Genomic DNA, 25389 nt, shown 5'->3' on the forward strand with positions numbered 1-25389 from the left:
GAGTCGTACTATATATACAAGTTGTTTCTTAATTAAAATATATTTTAGTTTATTTGAAGTGTAATTAGCACTCCTAACTAGAAATTCAATATCAAAAGAGGAGTTATATTTATAATTGAATTTAAGTTATATGTACTAACAGTGTAAATAATTTTTTACACTATTAGTATATTTTGTATTTAATATGAAATTAGACTTCAAAATTCAAAATTCAAAAGTTGGAATATGAATTTTACAAGTTTTCTATATTTTTATTAGTTTGGTTGAGGGAAAATAATTATACTTATTAGTTTGGTGTTTTAGTTTAGTAGGGGACCAAAGTAAGAACAAGTCAAGCAGCTATTGAAACGTGATGTATAAATGCTGGAGAGCCGTCGATTTTTAACTTTCCAAACAAAATTAGATCCAACGACTGATAATTCTTCCCAAGACTCAATTGGCAGTACGGCAATTCAGCATTTGTTTGTTGAGTTTTCTCTCTCTATATTTGATCCTACACACTCTCATTTCTCTCATTTTCTTCTCCATTTTATTTTCCACAAGAACAACAACAGAAGAGGAGAAAGGTAGCTGATTATTATGATACTATAATTCACTTCCTTGTTAGTTTTTGTATTTGGTTTGGAAGTAGAGAGGCCAAAAAGAATTTTCAGTTGTTTTTCTCGGTATTCTTTTCGGCTGATTTTGGTGCTATAATTCAGTTTTTTCTTTTAATTGCTTCAAAAAGAAATTTGAAATGTTTTTTTGCTCAATTTTCTTTTGGCTGATTATGGTGCTATAATCACTTTCTTGAAGTTAGACTGGGAAAATTGATTTTCAACCATTTTTTTTTTTGCAATTCTTTTGATGTTATTTTATTTTTAAAATTTTTATTTGGATGTTCTCTTGCTAGCCTGGTTGACTTCCTTTAGTGACTTTTCATTTCCTTTTTTTTCCTTCCCACTTTGATTGTTTTCTTGTTGATCAGTTATATTTGGATTATATGTTTTTGTCTGTGTTTAGTATTTTTTTATTGATTGACAAACTTTACGTGTCTCTGATGATAATTTTGGTATCTACTTTGTTGTTTGAAGCTTCGTGATAGCTTTTGTTTCAAGTTATTTATGGGTTAGTGTTCAAATTTCATGAGTTAATATTGGCCGTTTTACTATGCTGCTATCTTATTTGTCCCTTCTGTATTCTTGTTAATTCTTTTGGATGATTCTTTTAGGTTATTATTTATGTTACTTTCTTGGATTTCATTAATTTCTTTCATTTTGAGCCAAGTATCCTCATATCAGATATTCTTAAAAGGAACTGGTGAACATAAGCTTCCATCACTAGTGGGCTTTAGTAAAATGATTCTTGTCATTTTTATTGTTTTAGCTATGGGGTTTTCGTTCTTGAGCCAAGGGTTTATCGGAAACAGCCTTTCTGACTTAACAAGATACGGGTAAGGTCTGCGTACACATTACCCTCCCCAGACTTGGGATTACAGTGGGTTTTTTGTTGTTGTTGTTGTTGTTGTTGTTGTTTTAGCTATGGGGTCTTCCTACAATTTAGGTCATATGTTGATATAAAGATGTGTGAATTACCAATATGATTTGCTTAAATGCAAAAAGATGTACAAAAAAAGAAAGATGAATTGGCTTTTGGTTGTGTTAGTACTATTAGTTACCCTCTTAAGAAGGTTCATAAGTTCTGAAAGAGAACTCCTAAGGAAAGGTGTTTTGATGATATTATGAGTCAGAGAGAGTGTCAGTCATCTAAATTCATAACTGCTATGAATAAAAACAAACTGCTATAATTCAGATTTATACATGCTTGAAGCATTTTCTTGTTGATCACACAGCCAGATGTCTACTTGACATCAGGTGAAGTTTCTCTTAGTTAATTCCTAACAATACTTTGAACAATTGAACTCGATCATTCGTGAAATTTTAAAGATTACTTTAGTAGTTTGTTGTGATAACTTGATCACCTAAAACCCCAGAAGTCTATTTTGTTGATCACCTGTTCTCTTGTGAGAGTTGTCGTAGCTGCAAAAGAAATGTCTTCAAGCATATATAAACTTCCTATTCTTAGGCCTTTTCGGTAATACTAATTTTAGACTATATGGTTTACACAGAAATAAATGGTGCTTCGTGTAAGACATGGATGAATATTCTGCTAAAAAAACTGCTAATGGCCTTATTGCCCGGGGAAGAGGTTTGAGGCAGACTGCTGACAACAAAGATAAAAATGTTCAGTATTGCACTCGAGTTGGATGTACTGGCCGAGTCAACTATATGAAGAGTTCCAGAGTTGGAGGCATGGAGAAAGCCAGACAGTTAAGGCCTGCTTTCGGTTCTTCAAATGGGAAGGAAGTCGTTGGCAGTTCATCTATCACATCTTCTACAATGACTAGTGCGGGAAGGTCATGCAAAGAATCTCATAGAAAATCGTTGTCCAACATTGAGAATAAGCAATCAGATACCAGTTCCTTACATGAAGAGCCAGTAGTTTTCAAACAGACGCAGTCATCAGCAAAAGATACTGGATCCAGCAAAGTTACATTAGCAGAAATTGGGTCCTCTAGTGGAACATCAAGCAGTAGACCTCGAAAAATATTTGGTCACAGGCATGGTTCTTTCAACCAAAAGAGTCCAATGGATTCCTCTGTTTCTTCATCATCTAAATCCATTAGTGCTGGGACAAGGGGCGGCAGTAGTAGTGGAGAGGGATATAGGTTGAGAAATCTGAATTGCAATTCTGTATCAGATGTCCTCCCATATAGTTGTTCACCATCAGAATCAAGTATTAGTAGAAGGGACACAGTAAAAAGGAGAAATGCTGAAGGTGAAAGCAGTTCATCATCTAAAGGGAAGAAAATGAGTGGCGCATCACCAAATGAAGGACGTGCCGTTCGTCCTGCTACTGGAATCTCCATATCTGATTCAAGGAGTAATAGAAGTTCGGATTTTGGTGCGGGTAATCGTGCTCTATCAGTTAGGACCCGCAGGTCAATGAATGTGAATACTAGGTTGCGGGGTTCTTTACAGGAGTCATTGCAGACTAAGTCTTCTGGCTTAAGCCAAAATTTACCTCAGCCTGAAACTCCAATTCTAGATAATCCTAGTTCGTCATCAAGTGAATTTAGTGCTTATAGTTTACCTAGAAACGACGATGACGATGATGATGATGAGTTACCTGGTGTAGTGCCTTTCACTTCTGCTGATGTCGGCATTAACAGATTTATGAACCGTGATGCATTGCAACGATATAACATGGATGGAGTAGCGCAGGTACTTTCCTGGAGGAATTCAGATTTAATCTACTTCCCAAAGCTTACTGATATTTATATATATTGGTCTTGCTTTACTTTGCAGGTATTGGTGGCACTTGAGAGAATTGAACAAGATGAAGAGTTATCATATGAGGTAGTCAGTGTTGATTTATTTCTCTTCACCTGGGAATTTCCTATTTGGGTTTGTGAATAGGCTCTTGTTTTCTATATACAGAGACTGCTTGCGTTGGAGACCAATTTGTTCCTCAGTGGCCTTAACTTCTATGACCAGCACAGAGGGATGAGATTAGATATCGATGACATGTCCTATGAGGTCGGTATTTTGTTTCTATTTCTTCTCACAACTTATAAGACACTATTACTATTTAAAGAGTGATACAACAGTTTCTTCGACTATGACTTCCTCAAAACACTTGATAATCTTATTAATTTCTATAGTACTCGTTAATAGTTTTTAAATATATCTTCAAAATATGAAAAATCCATATCCTAAATCAAATCAAGATTTTAGAAACTTAGTCCTCGTGAATCCCATGGAGAGAATGGAAAATAGTTTATGACTAAATGTTCAACAGTATACTTTTTGCTAGAATGATCGGGGGTTATCATCTGAAGTTTTCTTAGCTGAAAGTACCTCAATTAAAATTTTCCTTGGGCAAAGAAACAATAGCTTTCCAGGTTTTGGAGAAGATAGTTCCAACTTGTCTAGCATGATATCTTCCACATTGTCTGAAAAATGATTTATTACTTGTTTAACAGGAATTATTAGCTCTTGAGGAGAGGATTGGCTCTGTTAGTACAGCTCTGCCCGAGGAAGCACTATCAAAGTGCCTCCGGAAAAGCATTTATCAGGGTATGGATTCAAAAACAGAAACATATGAAGCTGATGGGGATGGAGATGACATCAAGTGCAGTATTTGTCAGGTCTTCTTCCTACTTTAAACATGTTTGCTATTTAGTTCATTATTCGAACTTATTCATTTTCGAGATCTATGGGATTGCATATTCTTTGCCTATGACATATCTTTTCAAGTGGAGTGAGGACGAGTTATTAGATAACACGCGTCTATCTTTTTTGGTTAGGCAGGTTTAGTCAAGTAAGATTCTATGTTACCTTATCAAATTCCTTCTAAAACAACCACAACAAACCTAGTGATCCCACAAGCGGGGTTTGGAAAATTGAGATGCTCTTGTTTTTGATCCTATCCCTAAAACTGTGCCAGTGAATTTTTTGCTTTTGATCTCTATTTAAAAAGACTAGTTGCCTATTCTAATTCTTGCTTAACTTTTCTTGTGCTTACTAGTTTATTCTTTTTTTTTTCTTGTAATAAACCGTGGTGTCCGAGCCAGCTTGCACGTTCCTCGACTAACTTACGTAGTTTATTCTTTGAGGACCTTATTAAAGCTTTAAAGCTGGTGGTTTTCTCCTGAAGAATCCTATCATTGATCTCCAAGACATGTCATAGAACTTCGTATTGGCGTTTCTCGTTTGAAAGATCGAATCTCAAACTCTTGTTAATGCTTCTGATCTTTCAATGTTGGGGTCCATTGACTTTTTGAGAGCGTAATTTAGGCAGCTCTAACCATTGTGTCGACAGTTCCAAGCTTGTAGCATCATATATCCTGTGTGAGACATAACTGATATATGAATCCTCTCACCATGTTGCTCTATTTAAGCTCATCTCAGTCCAAATGAACACTCTGACAATCATATGTTCTGCAGGAGGAGTATGTGATTGGAGATGAAATAGGGAAGTTGGGATGTGAGCACGGGTATCATTTGGAGTGCATAACACAGTGGTTTAGGCTCAAGAACTGGTGCCCGATCTGTAAGGCTACAGCAGCTCCGTCAGAGTCGTCGAAAAAGCCATCTTAGTTTCAGAATTTTAGATATCCAACCTAGATTTGGGAAGCTGAAAAACTTCCCCGTGTACAAATTCATCTGGGGTTGGTTTGTGGATTCCTGCAATTCATTTTTCCTGTTCTCTTTTTCTCTATTCTTGAACTTTTTTCTTAATTGCTCTTGCCATATGAACCAATAAACCCAGGCCATTTTCTGGCTTTGTGGTGAATGCTTTCATATTCATTTCTTTAAAGCTTTTCTAAAGTGTTTCAATAAGTAGCTTGTTCTAATCGTGTTTAGAATACCTACAAGTAAACTCTAATCGTGTTTAGAATACCTACAAGTAAACTTTTTGAATGATTGAGAAGAAGAAAAAGTTATCAACCAATGTTTGCTAGTAAGAGAGGCTGTCTAGTACATAATTTTGTACGTTTACGGATCGTTTGGTTGGCTCTACAAGAACAAATGGTCCTAAAAAACGAAATTTTGTATAACTAATACTAGTATAATGTTTAGTACTTCCATTTGCACCATAAAACTTCGCATTACTGGAAATAGTCTACCAGACATTCAGTTTGAAATTAGAAAACAAAAACTAATCAACAAAAATGTAAGAACCGGTACATAAAGAATCTCACTATTGCCAAAGTTTGCTATTAGCCAAAATACCATTATTTTAGGTGGCATAAGAAAAATACAAACTACAACCACTACCTTGATACGTTTGTTTCAGATCAAAGGAAATAATTAATATTAGTTTCATGCAACCTTAGGCGTGGAATTAAATCGAATTTGATATGTCAAAAACTGGGCAAAACTTTTTCGGTCATTCTAGTATATGTACTTTTTTTGTTTTTGGTTTCCCACCTGGGTCCGTTTTATTTATTGCAAATAAATACAAGTGGTTCTATAACCTTGATTATATATTAACATGAAATGCTGAAAATATGTAAAATTTAGAATACTTTGGGCATTTCAAATCTTTTGATCAAGGACCTTATTTAACATCACGATTTAGTAATGTTGTTTATTCTATATTGTATACGGGTAAAATCGGGGATAACGCACACCTCGATTTCCCAGTGAATAGAGCTGAATGGGGGCATGAATATACGAGATCGGAATCGAAGCTAGGAACTTTTTGTATCGAGGCCCGTGAAAAGTGAATGACGTGCTCGCCATCGGGCATGATAAAAACGACGCATTCCGGACTCGGAACGAGTTTTACGACCTCGAAAAGCACAATGAACGGCTATACACGACAGATAGAGGGTCGTGATATTCGCAACTAACTGGATATCTCAGCGGGAATCTCGCTCGATGTCGGTTACAGATTAGTAATTAGTGAGAAAGCAAGATTTTTACCTTTTTTAGGATTTGTACTAGGGATGAAACCCTCCTACTATATAAGGGGACGCTTTTCTTTGATAAAGGGAGGGTAACACGCAAATCAAGGCAATACAAATTCATTTTCTGCTTTCTAACTATTGAAAAAGTTCTTACTTAACATTTTGTTCTTCATTCGCAATTGGCTTTGAACCAAGGGTCCGATCGAGGGTAAAACTACTGTTCAATTCGGGCTCGGGCTCGGGCTCGGGCCGGGCTGTAACATTACGATTGGTTTCATCATTCATTTTGTCTTTAACTCGTTTGTCTAGTATTCCTGATTATTTGTGTTGAATAAATCTACATATCTTTAAAATCACGTATAAATTTAATTGTTATCCAATTTTAGGATAAACAGTTTGGCGTACACCGTGGGGCTAAGGATAATAGTGGTGATTTGATACAAATATCCATAACATACTCTATTTTACGCTTGCTCTTTAAAGTCTTAATTTCAGGTTAGCTTAAAAATGTCGAATACTCAGTATACCCATTTGAACGTTGACACTGAGTCTGGCCATCATGGCGAAAATAACAATTTGGTGCCTAGCAACATGGTGCCTCCTGCCAATCCCAACGGTGTTCCAGGTGTCGATCCGGTCGATGCTAACTCACAGGTGTCCATCAACGTCAATCTGCCAACAAATCCCGAAAACAGTGTTCGCGGAGGACCCCGACCAACAACTTGAGAAGTGCCCGAAGAGGAAGGTGATGGGGTAAGCTTGCGGCTAATCTTCGAAATGTTGCAGGCTCAACAGGTGGCAATCGCACAGCTATAAAATCAAGGCCACTCCCCCAACAGGGTCAAACCCGAACAATCCCGGGAAAGCTCCCGAAGAAACGAACGAGTCACCGAGAGACCGGGTGAAGTTGAGCTCAGGGTCAACCTTGAGATAATAAAAATGCTTGAAGCATTAATTAAGCGGGTGGAGTCAGGTGATAAGAAATTGAGGCTAATGACAAAAAGGTGAAAACATACAATTCTAGGGTCGATCAAGTCCCGAGAGCACCCTTGATACTGAAGGGGCCGAATTCCAAGAAGTTTATCCAGAAACCTTTTCTCCAAGGGCAAGACCAAATTTGATCCCGAAGAGGTTTCGTATGCCTAATATCCCCAAGTATAACAGAACCACGGATCCAAACGAGCATGTGACCTCCTATACATGCACGATCAAGAGGAACGACTTGGAAGATGATGAAATCGAGCCAGTGTTAAAAGAAGTTTGGGGAGACTTTATCCAAAGGAGCGATGATATAGTACCACAACTTACCCCCAAGTTCTATTGATCCATTTGCTATGCTTACAGATGCTTTCGTGAAGGCCCATGCCGGGGCCATCAAGGTCGAGACCAGAAAGTCGGACCTTTTCAAGGTTAAACAAAGAGATAATGAGATGCTCAAGGAGTTCGTATCGAGATTCCAGATGGAACGAATGGACCTGCCACCAGTTATCCTTAGGGCATGCTTAACATGCCTAACATCGATCGGATGATCGGCGCAATGGCTAGGCATGAGAGACTCAGCTTTCTCGATGCCTATTCCAGGTATAACCAAATTCGGATGGACCCAGGCGATCAGGAAAAGACTTCTTTCATCACTAAATTTGGCACCTACTGCTATAATGTGATGTCGTTTGGGTTAAAGAATGATGTTGCTACCCATCAACGCCTAGTAAACTGGATGTTCGAAGAGCATATAGAAAAATTAATGGAAGTTTATATTGACTATATATTAGTCAAATTCCTGAGCAGAGGACCATTTGAAGCATTTGCAGGAAACCTTCGATATACAGAAGAAATACAATATGAAGCTGAACCCGGATAAGTGCGCATTCAGGGTAGGATTGGGAAAATTCCTAGAGTTCATGGTATCCAATCGAGGGATCGAGATCAACCCTAACAAAATCAAAGCCATAGAAGACATCACCATGGTGGACAACATCAAGGTCGTTCAAAGACTGATCGGGCGAATAGCCACCTTGGGCCAATTATCTTGAGGTCCTCAGACAAAAGCCATCGAGTTTTCTCACTTTTAAAGAAGAAGAAGAATTTTTCCTGGACCTCGGAATGCCAACAAGCTTTGGAAGAACTCAAACAGTACCTATCTAGTCTACCCCTGTTGCACACTCCAAAGGAAGACGAACAACTGTACCTCTACTTGGTGGTTTCTGAGGTAGTGGTAAGTGGAGTCTTAGTTTGGAAAGAAGAGGGTATGCAATTCCCTATTTACTATGTCAGTATAACTCTAAGCGAGGTCGAATCAAGGTATCCTTACCTGAAAAGATTGGCACTCACTTTGCTAAGCGCCTCCAAGAAGCTAAAATCGTACTTTCAATTCCACCCCATATGTGTCGTTACCTCTTGCATGCTAAGGAACATCATGCACAAACCTGAGCTCTCGGTCCAGTTGGCCAAATGGGTCGTGGAAATTAGTAGGTACGATATCAAGTATCGACCTCGAACCACCATAAAATATTAGATTTTGGCAGACTTCGTGGCTGATTTTATATCAGATTTAATACCCGAAGTTGAAACGGAATTACTATTAACCTCGGGGACCACTTCGGGAATTTGGACGCTTTTCACGTATGGTTCCTCAAATGCGAAAGTGTCCAGGCTTGACATTGTATTGAAACCGCTTACACGAAACGTAATTAGGCAATTTATTAATACTATGAAATTGACTAACAACGAGGCTGAGTATGAGTCCTTGATTGCAGGTTTCTAGAAATGGCTAAAAGCCTTGGGACCGAGGTGATCGAAGCTAAGTGTGACTCCCTCCTTATGGTAAATCAAGTTAACGGGATATTCAAAGTAAAAAAAAAAAAGAACAAATGCGTAGGTACTTGGACGAATTGTAGGTAACCCTGTATCAATTTGGGGAATTGACCCTGCAGCATGTACCCTGAGATAAGAACAGCAAGGCCGATGCACTGGCTAACTTGGGATCGTCGATCGATGCCGATGAATTCAATTCGGGAATGGTAGAGCAGCTAATGAAGTTGGTGATAGAAGAGGGCCACGCTGAAGTAAACTCAATAAGTTTAACTTGGGATTGGAGGAACAAATACATAGACAGCTTGAAGACTGAAAAATTACCTTCACATCCTAAAGAGTCAAGAGTCTTACACACCAAGGCTACCACATTTAGCTTGGCTAAAAGGTCATTGTTCAGGAGAACCTTCGACGACCCGCTAGCTCGATGCTTGGGATTGGGAAAGACCAAATACGCCGTAAGAGATTGCCAAATGGACCAAAATGGAGAAAGATGGAAAGGACTTCATATGGAAATGCAACGATTGCCAAAGACACGCTCCAATGATCCCTCAACTAGGAGAAATGCTCCACTCGGTTTTGTCCCCGTGGCCATTTACAAGTGGGGAATGGACATCGTCGGTCCCTTTCCATGGGCACCCGGTAAAGTTTAATTCATAAAATTCATGACCGATTATTTTACCAAATGGGTTGAGAATCAAGCATTCGAAAAGTTTCGGGAGAATGAAGTCATTAACTTCATCTAAGACCACATAATATGTCGATTTGGGATACCGGCCGAGATCGTTTGCGACAATGGGAAGCAATTTATCTGCAGCAAGGTGAATAAATTTTTTGAAGATCACTAGATCAATAAGATTTTATCAACGCCTTATCACCCTAGTGGGAACGGGCAAGCAGAATCAACAAACAAGACCATACTTCAAAACCTGAAAAAGAGGTTGACCGGTGCGAAAGGGAAATGGAAAGAGATCCTGCCCGAAGTCCTGTGGGCATACCGTACGACTTCGAAATCTAGCACCGGGGCCACCCCATTTTCCTTAGTCTATGGAGTCAAAGCCTTGATACCAGTCGAGGTGGGAGTTCCGAGCCTCATGTTCCAGTATGCGACTGAAGATCCAAACGGCGAGGCCATGATCACGTGCCTGGAACTATTGGATGAAAGGCTGAGTCCGCCATGGTCTGATTGGCCGCCATAAACAACGAATAGAAAGGTATTAAAACTAAAGAACCAGCCTCCGACACTTTCAAATCGGGGACTTGGTGTTGAAGAAAGTAACATCACACACCAAGAACCCGAACGAAGGGAAGCTGGGACCAAACTGGGAAGGACCGTATCGAGTTGTCAGTATAACCAGAAAAGGTTCGTATAAACTCGAAGCAGGAAATGGTGTACAACTATCGAACAATTGGAACGTGACACACTTAAAGTGGTACTACTGATAAGGTACAAACTCAGTTAATTTTTAATCATGTTATAAATCAGACTAATATATGTAGGTAATCGAACAAGGACAGATGTGGCTATTAGGTCTGAAAGCACGTATTGCACTCTTTTTCCCTTGAACCCGTTTCGTCCCGAAGTGGATTTTTTGGCAAGGTTTTTAACGAGAAAACAGTAGCATGTGCTAACTTAGATTTGAAGGCTGTCTTCAAATCAGACTCAATGATCGTTTGCTTTAGGTCAATAGTATTCGATCCCTTACGAGTTCGACCTCGAATATTGGGGACCATTATCCTCAAATTAAGGTCTTTAGAAAGGGAAAAAGAAAACTTTATGTGCAAAGAGCTAAAACTTAGTGGTTAGGATTCATTTTAAGGGCCAAACGGTCATATGAACCGTGCCCACATAGTCCACTCTATCCATGACACAAGTTTTTATGCACTTTCGATCATGTACCTTGCATACCAAGAGATGAAATAAATTTCCACTTCCCTTACACTTTGTCACTACATGTTTTTTCTTTTTTGATCCCGAATCCTAAGAGCCCATGGGCTACCCCTATTTGGGGACTATCGAGCCTACGAGCTACCCTTAATCGGGGACTATGTCCCGATAAAAGTTCGGATGACCCGTGCTACCGAATCTTGGAGGCACCAAACCTATTAGGCGGTGCCCAAATATAAAAGGCTACGACCACCCTAAAAATAGCTCTGAGATATCCGAAGTCTTAAGCCAAAATGTAAGGCCCTTACGAAAATTTGAAACCTACTGAAAGGTTATCCTAGGCAAAAACATCATCTAAAAACACCTAAGCATCTTGAAAACTTTCAATCTCACTGAGGGTTCGAAGCCACAAGAAAACGAAATTGCACCGAAGTCAGGCTTCGTTCGAACCTCCAAAAAATGAATGCCCCATAATTACATCTGATTCTATGCTAAGGCATCAAAAATAATACACAAATAGAAATTGCAAAAAGATGCTGGAAAAATAAAGACATGTTATTGCAAGAAAGGGAAAAATTTTATATCTTCCAAAATATATTTACAAAGGTCCGATAGAACGTCCTCGAAATAAACAAAAACAAAATATACATAAGAAAAAAACATCTATGCCTAGTCTTCACCGGTGCCTGACTCATCTCCAGAACCATCGAAGCCCTCGTAACCCCCAAAACCTTCGGGACACTCAGGCTCGTAGAGTTCCTTTGCCTCAGCCGATTGGTCAAAACATCGGGCATGAATCTCTTCGAGGGTCTCTCTCTCTAGGATATCTGCTTTATGTATTAATGAATTCGTCCTTAATAAGATCTCGGCTACCTCCGCATCGGCAGTGTATTGGGCCACCATTTCCTCGGCATCAGATGAGGTTGGATCCAACTGGGACCTTAGTGCCGCATATTCTCTTTCGAGAGCATCCTGTTCCATGATGGCTGCGCTCAGTTGTGCCCGAAGATCATCATTCATCTAAGACCACTTATCAGCTTTGTCCTTCTCCACCCGAAGTTGGTTCTCCACCGATGCCAGCTCCGCCTTTGTTGCTTCCTTCTCCGAAGCCAGCAGATACATCCTGCCCTTCCACACTTTGGTCGTGGCCTTGACCTCGACCATCTCAGCCCGTAGCTGGTCGATCAGGTCTATCTTCTGTTGGACCTGCAAAGTTGTGTTACTAGTCGCCACAACTAGCTGCTCATTTTTAGCTTCAAAGACCTTTACCTTCATAACCAGGCCGGCGTGTTCCCGTTTTAGGGTTGAAGCCTCCTTATGAGCTTTCTCCAGCTCGGCCTGGAGAATCGGGAGGTCTTTTAAAAAAGCCTCATCTTGTTGCTCACTAAGAGTCATGTACATGTTCTTTTTCCGCACCTGCTCTTTGAGCTCGAACTCGAGATGGCTAATCTCCAAGCGGTACCAGAGGAAGCTTTCATGGTGAAGCACTGAAGCCTATAAAATAATGAAATTAGTAGGAAACATAAAAAACCTAAGGGGGATTCACGAAGGGGTACAAAAGGGTTAACGTTTTACCCGGTTCAGCGCCTGTTGTACCTCATTGAAGAGACTTGATTTTCTCACCTCTTTTATATTTCCCTGGTGCTCCATGGTCACCAGGCATTAGAGGTAGCTGTCTACACCGACCAGAGTAGACAGGACCGAGGCATCCTCCAAGATTGTGAGAACAACCGTTCTCTTGTGCTCGAGGACCACGCTCGGAGTGGGAAACTATTTCACTAGCTTTGGACTCGCACTCGGCTCACCAGACCCAAGGGAATGTCCTTCTTTGGAACCTCCAAGTGACTAGGCCCAGAAAATTCCTCCAGTGCGGCCATGCCAATGCCGTCAAAAAATGTGTTAAGGGCATCATCTGGACCCTGCGCTCCCTCACTTGACTTTTCTTTGCCCGCTTGGGTCTCTTCAAGCATGGACTCGGTATAGGAGGGTGTCTCCACGATGTCAATAACACTGGTCGCCTCCTTCGAAATAGAAGCGGCATCTTGGGAGATCACAACCTCCATCTCCCCCTTGGGTTCCCGAGTAAAGGGGGATCGACCTCATGGTCCTCTTTCTCGGTCGTCGCTTACAACTTCTCATTAAGGGTCGACCTATGAGTGACGAAGAGGTCATCTTCTTCAAACTCGTCCCTGAGCCGGTAGAGAGTGTCAGGGTCCGGTACCCTGGACTTGGTGCTCTTCTTGGGTTTCCAGACCTGGGTGGCCGCTCCCTTCTTTCTCTTCACCTCGGGATCTGGGGAACTCCAGGTCTTTCTCTTTCTATCCTTCTCCTCCTTCGCGGCAGCCCTGGGCTATCTCAAAATGGAGACGTATCCTCATCCTCATCCAGCGTCCTAAGTTCGGCGGTCTTAGGCAGACCTATAAAAGAAGAGAAAAGGTTAGCTTTGTGTAAGTTGGGAGTGTAGTGGTAACTATTTAGGGAAGAACCTCACTTTGAGAATGGGCCTACCATTTTCCCTTCGAAAGTTTGTGCCATGCGCGCTCGGAGTACGGCATCTTCTTATAGATCCCTTCGATCCACTCCTTGAACCGGGGGATTTCATTAGGGACTTGGGCAATGGCTGCACGACCGCAAATACAGGTAATGAGGAAAGGAGTAAAAAGAAGTTAGTACTTAAGAAAGACAACACTTATGAGATGTGTTCCACTTCTCGGGGAACGCCGAAAGCTCGAGAGGGATCAGGTCTTCGGTTTTCACCCGAATGAACCTCCTCTGCTAGCCTTGGTCTCGGCCCTTGTCGATGCTCGAGAAAGGAGCCTTACTTGCTCGGCGGACAAACTTGATCAGCCCCCTCGAAAAATTCGGGGCTATATAGGTGGAGTAGATGGTTGAGGGTGAACCGAGGATTGTCAGTATTGTGCACAAAATGATGTAGGAGGATCACGATCCTCTAAAAAGATGGGGATTTGCCCAAGGCACACCTCGTACCTTTTGCAAAAAGCAAGGACTACAGAATCTACCGGGGCCAGCGTAAAAGGGTAAGTATAAATACTTGAATACCCCTCCACGTGGATAGTGATATAGTCATTAGGCTCGGGACGACCACGTCCTTACCTTCCCATTTACAATCCTCTCAGACTATGGGTAGGGTATCTTCAGTGACAAATGCGAGTCCGGAATCGAAATGTGGTTCTTTTGGACTCAAAACACTTTTTTAAGTGTAAAAAAAGTTACATTTCTATGTAAAATGCAGTTATGAACCGCATTTTACTTTAACGGTCATTTGGACCGTTAAGGTAAAATGCGGTTTATAACGCGTTTTATATATAACTCTATTTGATACCCCGTTTTACCTTTAGGTGATATGACTACATAAAATGCGGTTAATTAAAGCGTTTTATATAAAATGCAGTAATAAACTCGTTTTACATATTTTGTTGGCCCACCAATAACTCTTCTGCGCTTAACTGACATAGCAATAATTCAAATATATAAAACGCCCTTTTAAACTGCGTTTTACTTCCAAAAATTTGACCCCCCCTGATTGGGCATTGCCTTATATAAAGGCGTTAAGGGTTTTGAGAATTATCATTCAGAAATACTCCAACTTTGTGGTAATTTTTTGTTGTTGTTAAATTCTCAAGATTTTTTCATAATGTCCGAAGAGCGAAAAGTAAGAGTTTCATTATATTGGGGTGAGGGGTAAGGTTGTGGTGGCGAATAACTCAGTAAGCTATAGTTTATCTCCACAGAGTCATGTTAAGTTTTCACTTGCAATGGACTATGATAGACTGGTATCGTTGTTATGCAGTAAAATGAGATTGAGCAAACGTTCGGTGAATCTTAAAATAACCAGAAGATATTCGTATTTTGTGACTCCGCAAGGGTTTTCTTGTTATGCTGAGTTTAACATCGAAGACGATGAAAGTCTGAGAGATTTTTTGGGGACTCCGGATGTATACAGGAAATTTATTGGAAATGTACGTCAAGGCTGAAGGCGTTCGCAATAATGAGGCTGCACAAAGCAGGGATAACCCTCAATCATCGAGTGGTTATTCTGGAGCAGTTTTAGCCCAACAGCTTCTGGCTGAAAGAGTTTGGTCGGATTTAAACTTATCTCCGCGGACGAACGAGGAGCGAGGAAATAATTTCTCTCATACTTTACATAATCCACAAGACGACTGGTAAAATTCAGTTTTCCTTTGTGTTACGATGTTTATTTTTTATTGAATTGAATTTGTATTAACACTTATATATTCCACAGGGGGTACCGTCTGAATATAAATTTTACAAGTTATGACCCCACGCCTAGTTGGAATATGAGTATTTTTGGCGTGTTGGATCACGGTGGTCCATCCGGGAGTCATCACCAACAGGAAAATGTCCATCATGGAATGTCAAAACAATACGAATTGTAAGTGAAGTGATATAGCTATATGTAAAGTATTTATCAATTTGAGTAGCTTATTATTTTATTGTTTGTGCAGTGAAAACGAGCAACTTGATGGTCCTAACCTCACTCAGTTACCCGTAGACGATGTATTTACTTAGGATTTGGCAGATGCGCAAAGTCAGGAAGATAATAGTGATTATGACAACAATGCCAATGAGTCTGGAGTTGACACACCCTTCGCTGACGAGGGTGATGATGAGGAGGAAGTGAATATTGAACATGAGCTGATGAGGGAGCATGCTCCTCCACCTCCTGTTAGACCAAGAGTGTACGAGTCCCACATGCCGTTTCATTCAAGGCATATTCCCTACCTCGATAATTTGCCAAGTATGCCGGATATGGATGCCCTCACAAAGGATGTTGACAAAATTCGGTCAGCAATGTGGGATGAGTCTAGACCAATGGTGATGGCAAAGGGCATGTATTTTCTCGATAAAGCTCGCCCATCCAAGGCTTGTAAAATGTACAACGTAAGAGAGTGTCGTGAGATGACAGTATGGGATTCAATTTCGAAGGTATACAAGGTCGTACTTCATAGATACTTTATGGGTTGTAACTGGATGTTGTGTGCGAGCAAGAAAGAAACAAGGTTGTGGAAAGTGTTTAAATATATTAGCACCCACGTTTGTGAAATTGACACATTCAATGAGAATCACTTCAACTTGGATGTTGACTTGATTTCTCTTGTCTTGATTCCACACTTGGAAGTGTCCATTAGGTACAAGATTAAATAGTGTATTACCTCCATTCACCAAGAATATAGGTGTACTATTACTAAAAGAAAGGCATATCTCGGGTGCAAACGTGCAATTTAAAATTATTTATGGTGACTGGGATAAGTCATTTTTATCTATACCCAGGTACATAGCCGCACTGAAACAATTTAACCCCGGGACTATTGTTGAATAGAAGCATGAACGGAGTCCAGGAATACCGAAATATATATTCAGATACATGCTCTGGGTATTCAAACCAGTAATTGATGGTTTTGGGCATTTCCATCCTGTAATTTCCATAGACGGTACTCATGTCTATGGAAAGTATGATATTAAGCTGTTGATCGTTGTTGCAGTAGATGCCAATAGATAAATATTTCCACTAGCTTTTGCCATTTGTGCCAATGAAAGCAAAGAGACATGGATGCTATTTTTGCACCACTTGAAGCAACATGTTATCGAGCAACGTTTAGGTATTTGTCTAATATCTGATCGACATGGTGCTATTTTAAGTTCTGTACAACATTTGCCTGAATGGTAGGAACCCTATGCATACCACCATTACTGTGTGAGGCACGTGAAGGCCAATTTCCAGAAGAAATATCCCAACAAGGACTTGCATGATTTAATGTGGATGGCTACAACTGATCACCAGCATTGCAAATTCAGGAGGCACATGGAATCGATCCGGTAGTTAGACGAAAGAGCCTATAGTTGGTTGAGGCGACATGAGCTTCACAAGTGGACATTGCATGCTGATGGTGGCAGACGATGGGAAGCCCTGACTACAAATGTGTTGGAGTCATTCAACGGGTTATTGAAGTCTGCACGTAGATTGCCTGTCACTGCCATGGTCCGGATGACATTCAAACAGATGGTAGAGAGGTTTGTTGAAAGGCATAAAGGTGCATCAGAATTGATGGACATGGGTGTTGAATTTATGCCAATACCGATGAGAAGATTTGAGAAATATAGAAGGCGAGCACATTGGCATTCATATTTATAGTATGATCACAACCGGGGTATTTTTGAAGTTTGCACCGATATCTATCAACACCGAGGGAATAATGTACACACCGTAAATGAAGCCAGCAGGTTGTGTTCATGTGGGAAATGGACCATCTACCACATGCCGTGCTCACATTCCATGAAGTGCTTTCAACAAGTTGGTTTAGGGGCAACCAACTATGTTCATAGGCAATATAGTGTTGCTGCATACGTAAACACATATAGTGGGCAGTTGCAGTCATTGGGTGCTAAGCATTATTGGATGCCGGAACCATTTAAAATACTATGTAACAAGGACTATTTGCGCAAGCTGCAAATGCAAAAGAGAACGTGTATACGAAACCAAATGGATATTGGTGATATCATTTATGCATGTAAATATGACATATGCTCACAAACAGGATACGATCATCGTAAATGTCCTTCAGTTGGTTTGGGTGGCGGCGGTAATCTAGCTCCTGATGCAAGTTCGTCTAATGTAGCCAACTATCAAACAATATAATATATTATAATAAGTAGTTGTTTTGTTTATGTTGCAAGATGTATCAAATAAAATTATGTTTGTTAAGTATGATTTGAACAGATTGGAACATGACCTTTTGAATTGGGATGATGATATGATAGTTCCAACATTCAACTTATTGTTGTTAGTAAAGAAGACCAATATGAAGATTGAAATTCCATAACATAATACTTCAAGAGAAAAAAATAAAACCACCATAACTAAAGCAACATACATGAAAATAAAATATAATAAAAAGATAAATCAACACAAACACATCCTAGTAAAAAGTAAAAAACGAATTAGTACAAATAGGATATCCGTCTCCCTTCACTTGAACATTGAAGATAGCACCCAGCGGTAAAACATCAACCAACATAAACTTGACGAGAAAACCTCGCCTGATAAAATTCTCCAACACAAAATGTCTCCAACCTACCTTGAACCTTCTTTGATCACCAACCCTCATATTTACATACCACTCTTTGCCACGATGGTGAAGAAATGCGTGTTATAGTGTTGGAGGAAGATACTTGTAGACTTTTCTTGGAATATACTTTTAAACAAAAGTATTACTATTAAGTTTCGGAAAATATGAAACTGAATAAAGATATACAATACTGATGTATATATATTTTCTGAAGTTAAGGTATAAGAAACAAAAGTATTTTATGTTAAAGAAATAAAGTTTAATGGACATAATAATTTATCAGATCGTTGTAGTCGATGCATGAATCAGTCATAATCACTTCAAATATTAGAGGATTCTCTTCTTCATTATCACTTCTAGTAGAAGAGTAAGATAGGACATTACTGCTAGTAGAAGAGTAAGATAGGGCTCCTTTGGTAGAGGAAGAGGCATCCATAGTTTAGGGTTTGAGTATGTGAGTGTGTTTTATGTCTTTAGGGTTTGAGTATGTGAGTGTGTTTTATGTTTTGAGTATGTGACTGTATATATAGGGGCATGCATAACATAGCGCGGTTAAATACTATGTTATGTGTATTGTCTTATCGATTTGAAAAAGCTGCCCGCCTGAGAAAAAGCTATTTTGTATCCGACGGAATCTTTAACACGCATAGCACAACGCAGTTAAATGCTACAGTTTGTGTGGATATATATAGTGTGGTTGAATACTACAGTTTGTGTATTGTCTTGTCGTTCTGAAAAGCTGCACGACTACGAAAAAGCTATTTTGTATCAGAAAGAATCTTTAACACACCAAGCATAGCGCGTTAAATACTACGTCTGCATGAATATATATAGCACGGTTAAATACTACGTTTTGTGTGTTGCCTTGCCTATAAATAACGGGCACATTCTAGTTATTTTCTGCTCTTAACAATAACCAATAGCAAAACTTTCCGTAAAAGCAAGTTTTTTTTACGCTTTAATAAATGTCTGAACGCCTTTATGTACCAAGGTGCGAGTGCGGCAAAAAAATATTATTAAAGACTATTGGGATGATGGTGAAGTTGGACGCCGCTACTGGATGTGTGTGAACAAGTTTTATAGGGTTCCCGACGAACCTTTTTGCAATTTTGAGGTATGGATTGATGAACCCTATCACCAGGAATGCTACAAATAATCTTTGCAGTTTCTTCATGATTTGACCAAAAAACAGTGGGAATATGAACAAGAATACAAATGAGAAGTTGCGGAGTTGACGGAGAAACTCAAAGAGGTTGAAGAAGAAGAAAATAATCTGGAAGAAAAATTTAAGTGATTGGAGCAGAGAATACTAGGCGGCGGTGACTAATGTATGACATGTATGTGTTGAGTGTAGTACTTTATCTGTATGTTTCCCGTATCATGTGATTTCATTAGTTGTACTGCATTTAAATTATGTTAAGTTTCTATGTTTGTGTTAATGTTGTAGTGTTAAAATAAAGAAGAAACGGGGAAATTAAAACATAATGCGCATATTATGTAAGCATAAAAAATTGTTGTTATTATTTACATAAAATATTATTTACATAGTGTAAATAAAAAAGACAAAAACAGAAAATCAATGTGTCACACAACCTGTGGGCGTCAATGCAGCCGCTGTTGAGGCGCATCCCTTCCCGCCTGGATACGCTATCAGGATCATCCTCATCACGTCGCCTATTTATATGAGGATGCGTTGTAGCATGATCATCAGTAGTGTTGGCAGGATCGGTAGAAGGGGCCGTCGGTCCATCAACAACCTACAAAATAATAAGTCAGCTTAGTATATGAAAATATATATTAGTAATGTACGTGTTAAGTCAAAAAAATTTCTTACCATGGTCTCATCGGGCTTCTGAATATAAGCATCCGTGGTCCCCTCAGCATCGCACAAAGTGGCCTCCGTGACGGGCTGAGATGAAGCCTTAATAAGAAATTTATAAAGTTATTTATGGAGAATCAATGACATAGAAATAAATTTAAGTTTAATAGTAATACAAACATACCTACGCCTGTGAAAGATCCACAACACCCGTCGACGATGAGCCAAAACTCAGCCGGCGCCCACCATCCATATCTCGGGTCGGCCGATCCTCAACAGCGGTCGATGGGCCTAAAAAGAACTGCTCCCAATCTTTGGTACTGCTCGTGCCGTGATCAACAATGGATCTGATGGGGTTACTTGCAATGCTGGTAGCGCCAGCTAAAGGCTTTACAACGGCATGCTGCTGGTATGCTCGTCTGGCTGAGGGAGGTAACCCGGCAGATCAGCTCCAACATCCTCATCAGGTGGCTCAACAAGTGCCTCAACACCCCCTTGCTGGGGACTACCTCCTCGCCATCTCCCACGACCCCGTGGGGCACCCCTGCCTCATGGGACAATGCTGCCTTGTGCTTGTCCCCTCGTACGTGGGACATGCCTAACCCGATGGTAGTTCTATGGCACCACATAAGCAGGGACGTGCTCTAAGCACTCATCCTTTCTTGCTCGCTATGGTGTCCGGGTAGCCAGCTCTACAAACTGCCGGTCATACTCCTACAAAGAAACCACAGGATTGCCGGCATGCTGCTGCATCTGCAGTCCCAACTGGTGGACTAAATGTAGACCAATAGCCTGCACAATATGTAAAATATAAATTACATAACGCTATATCACAGTTATAAGTAAGAATACCAAATAACATACCAGTGCCTCGTGCCTCCCGGCGTATGGAACGTACTGAGCGCCAGCTCGGTAAATGGGGTTCCTCACTAAAAGTTGGGTAACCCCACGGTACCAGGGCATATAATCATGCTTAGTATCCTCCCGAGTCGGTAGAGGGGGGAGGCAGAATCAGCTTTAATCGTTGGTCCCAAGTAAATATCTGATCCTGTAGCCATGCCAAATATGCGTCGTCCACCCTGGTACGATCACCCCGCTGGTAATATATGGCCTCCCAGGTGGGCACTGTCGGTACGAGCTGCGGCCTGCCAAACTGGCAAACTACCCACTTGGTGGCATGATGCTCCACAATATTAATGCATAATAATGGGATGGAAGAGCCCCACATATCACGGCCGACCGAGCAACAATCGGGCAAGCCATCTATCAGCACGCCGCTGTATGGCGTCCAGATGAACTATTAAGGAAGAACACAAAAAGTCAGTATACGCAACTTCTGTTTGAAGCAATGACAAGTAAACTTAGATATACATATACCTGTGCGCCATCTAGCAAATCCAATATATCCATGCACAAGGAGAGATTATGCCGAGCCTCTTACTCGCATGTATGTCCCCGCCGGAGTACCCACCTACTAGCTAGAGAGACCAACTCCGGTGGTACATCCAGATCTAATGGTGGTAGAGGTGGCTGCAACTGCAGGAACCGCCCCCGGCCCAAACCTAACATAGAAAGTTGACGTAAAAGTTAAGATATATTTTTACTAGGTATGTTAAAATGAATAGAGTATTCGAATATGTTGTCATCTGTAGTAGCGGCGAAAATCCAGCAAGCTCACGCTGGGTGCCCATGCTCGCCCGACACATGCATCTGTATAAGTAGGCGAGAACAGTAGAGCCCGAGCTGTACTAGGGTAAATCATCTAGTCGCTCAAGATGATGAAGAAATCTCAAGCTGACTAGGTTCCCCGAAGTGTTTGAGAACAAGACCCCTCCAAACAACAGGAGTAGCAGCAGCCTCGTATACTAGTCAACATGATCATCCGGTGTAGCGCGATCGATCTGAGGATGCAATACCTCCAACCACAGTCGAATAGTCGTCAATGGAAAATGACTGGTCCCATGCAGTACAGTCTCATCCTTTGGCCGGAAACCAGTGAGCCGCTGCAGCATGTCCAGGTACTGCACACGTGTCATCTCTCTCATGCCATCCAGTAGAGCAATAGGCAGTCCATCAACGGGCAGCCTATATAAAACCTCTATGCCCTATAGTGTGACGGTGGCCTCGCCAATGGGCAGGTGGAATGTGTACATCTCCGGTCGCCACCACTCTATCAAGATCATGACCAAAGACCAATCGAGCTGCAGCCGCCCGATCTCAATCATCCTGTAGAAACCCGTGTCCTGTAGGCGCACGACTACACAGTCATGGAGATCTCTGGCATGCAGAAAGTCCCACATATCGTCCACTCTCCTGGTGCGGAGAGTCTGGTCAGTAACTCACCCTCCCATATGTGGGCAGACCTATGATCACCCTGTAATGAGAGTAGCGCATCGCTGGAAGGTCCGGGATGAATAGGCGGCACCTCCATGTCGTCTACTGTAAATTAAACAACATTAATTACATGTTAGTTTTATAATTTAATATGTTAGTTTGTAAATTAAATAATTATTTTTTATAATTATAAAATATTTAATTATAATGTATACACATAAGGATTCCAGGCTAGATATTTGAGGCCCAGTAGCACCAAGATATCCTAAATTCTTCCATGTGTTAGTTTTATTATAATTTTATATGTTAGTTTGTAAATTAAATAATTAATTTTTATAATTAAATATTCACATATGGGTTTCGGGCTCGATATTTGGAGCCCAGTAGCACCAATTTATTCTATGTGTTAGTTTTATTATTTTACATGTTAGTTTTATAATTTTATATGTTTGTTTGTAAATTAAATAATTAATTTTTATAATTATACAATATTTAATTATTAAAGATTCATATATAGGTTCTGGGATCGATATTTGTGGCCCAATAATACCTAGATATCCTAAATTCTTCCACGTGTTAGTTTTATTATAATTTTATATGTTAGTTTATAAATTAAATAATTAATTTTTATAAATAAAGATTTATATATGGGTTCCAGGCTCGATATTTGCAGCCCAGTAGCACCAAGATATCCTAAATTCTTCCATGTGTTAGTTTTATTATAATTTTATATGTTAGTTTGTAAATTAAATAATTAATTTTTATAATTAAATATTCACATATGTGTTCGAGTCTCGGTATTTGGAGCCCAGTAGCACCAGTTTATTCTATGTGTTAGTTTTATTATTTTATATGTTAGTTTTATAATTTTATATGTTTGTTTGTAAATTAAATAATTAATTTTTATAATTATATAATATTTAATTATGATGTATTCACATAAGGGTTCCAGGCTAGATATTTGAGGTCCAGTAGCACCAAAATATATGTTGACTATAATTGGTTAGTTCGTGTTTGATCTATCAGTTTTTGACGTATTTTTGAGTATAAGAGATACTTAAACTACAGGGAAACTACGCTAAAAGGCACTACATTTTACTATGCTAAAAGGCACTACATTATACTACGCTAAAAGACACTACATTTTACTACCCTAAAAGGCATTCTGATTTACTAGTCTTTAAGCAAAAAAAATAATTTAAACCAGAAAAACACAATAAATATATTGTAATCATAAAAATACATATAAAATAGTAATAGTAATTTATTAACATTTTTATTAACAAATAATAACGATTTCACAATTTTTACATATTTTTTTACAACATTAATATCTTAGTCTGAATAAAAATAACATACCAATTTAATCGCAAAAAAAGTACAAAACAACATACAACACATTCAAAAATAACTAATATACATTATTTATACGAGTTTGGACATAAACTAAATCGGAATACCTCGAATTATGTTTTTCATAAAGTTGAAGATTTAAATATTTGATTCCAAAACAAGCAACCCACAACAATAGAAGGCTTGGCTAGGATGTGGGACCAGCAATATTTTTTTTTACGGTACGGGTGGGGTCCACACGAGTTTTTTTTGGACGTTAATGGAGGGGGGACTGCTATTTTTTTAAAAATGAAGGGGAAGGGGATGGGGATCTGGGCAGAAACGTGGGAGAAAGAGAAGGGTTCTATTATATAAAACGCGGTTCATTACCGCGTTTTATATAAAGTGTGGTAATGGACCGCATTTTATATAGAAGTCTTATTGGCTACTATATAAAACACGGTCTGTTAGAGTGTTTTATGTAAAATGCAATTATGAACCGCGTTTTACCTTAACGTCCCAAACGGCCGTTAAAGTAAAATACGGTTCATAACCACGTTTTATATAAAATGTAATTTTTTTACACTTAAAAAAGTATTTTGAGTCCAAAAGAATCACATTTAGGATTCGGACTCTATGTATCTCCATGCTCCCTCGCCTCAGTCTTGTTGACTAGAGGCCTTCTCGGCTTTAAAGTCATCCCCGATAGAGAAGCCCTCGAGTATGAAGCTCTTCATGGGGGGCTCGGGAGCGGCCACCTCGACACCCGTGGTCATATTGGAAGACGAGGGAGCTACTTGTTGCGGTACAGACATGGAAGTTTTAGCCATCGCGATTTGGGAAAATATGAAGTTTTGAAGGAGAATATGATGATTCGAAGGAAAAATATGAAGATTTAAAGGAGATATGAAGATTCGAAGGAAGAATATGATTTGAAGAAAGAATATGACGGTTTGAAGGTTGGAGATGAAGATATGAATGTTCAAGAAAGAGGGTATGAAGATTCAAAAAAGTTAAAAGCCGTTGGAAAATTCAAAAGTAAAAGCTAGGATCGGAAAGTGAAAGAAGTGGAAAAAGTCAAGTTTTATAGGGGAAAACAGTAATGCGCGGGTTTTACATACGACGCAGCCAACCAGTATCTGGCACGTGTTCAAAGTCAGAACGATGCGACTGACGGGACATTTATGCTTATTCGTCACCTCAGCTGTAATGTACAAAGGAAGGAACTAGGGTCCATCTATTGTTTTCCATCGTTTCGGCAAACCTACTCTTCGGAAAACGAGGGGACTATCTGTATACGGGTAAAATCGGGGATAAAGCGGAATGAGGACATGGACATACGAGATTAGAATCGAGGCTGGGAACTCTTTGTATCGAGGCCCGTGTAAAGTGAACGGAGTACTCGCCATCAGACCTGATAAAACGACGCACCCCGGACTCGGGACGAGTTCTAAGACCTCGAAAAGCACAATGAACGGTTATACACGACGGATAGAAGGCTGTGATATTCGCCACCAACTGATATCATGGCACGGATCTCGGTCGATGTCGGTTATAGATCAGTAATTAATGTGATTTTAGATTTGTACTAGGGATGAAACTCTCCAACTATATAAGGGGGAAGCTTTTCTTTGATAAG

General features: G+C 39.9%; 1 protein-coding gene across 2 annotated transcripts; it reads left to right on the forward strand.

Annotated features, from left to right (window-relative positions):
• Positions 1 to 391: 391 nt before the first annotated feature.
• On the forward strand, positions 392 to 5384 carry LOC107764972 (uncharacterized). 2 transcript variants are annotated; one of them, XM_016583549.2, is made up of 6 exons: positions 392 to 566; positions 2108 to 3263; positions 3348 to 3398; positions 3480 to 3578; positions 4025 to 4189; positions 4989 to 5384. In XM_016583549.2, the coding sequence occupies exons 2-6, from the start codon at positions 2133 to 2135 to the stop codon at positions 5139 to 5141; spliced, it is 1599 nt and encodes a 532-aa protein (XP_016439035.2). In that variant the 5' UTR covers positions 392 to 566; positions 2108 to 2132; the 3' UTR covers positions 5142 to 5384. The 2 variants fall into 2 exon arrangements, with proteins under 2 accessions (XP_016439035.2, XP_016439033.2); XM_016583547.2 differs by lacking the exon at positions 392 to 566 and adding an exon at positions 1323 to 1432.
• The last annotated feature ends 20005 nt before the right edge of the window (positions 5385 to 25389 follow it).

The sequence above is a fragment of the Nicotiana tabacum genome, chromosome 20 (assembly GCF_000715075.1).
Source record: "Nicotiana tabacum cultivar K326 chromosome 20, ASM71507v2, whole genome shotgun sequence".
In the NCBI taxonomy this organism is placed as follows: Eukaryota; Viridiplantae; Streptophyta; class Magnoliopsida; order Solanales; family Solanaceae; genus Nicotiana; species Nicotiana tabacum.

Coding starts and splice junctions, on each gene's coding strand:
- LOC107764972 (XM_016583549.2), top strand. CDS start 2,133: ATGGATGAATATTCTGCTAAAAAAACTGCTAATGGCCTTATTGCCCGG. Junction 3,579..4,024: donor TCGATGACATGTCCTATGAG/GTCGGTATTTTG, acceptor CTTGTTTAACAG/GAATTATTAGCTCTTGAGGA. Junction 4,190..4,988: donor TCAAGTGCAGTATTTGTCAG/GTCTTCTTCCTA, acceptor TATGTTCTGCAG/GAGGAGTATGTGATTGGAGA.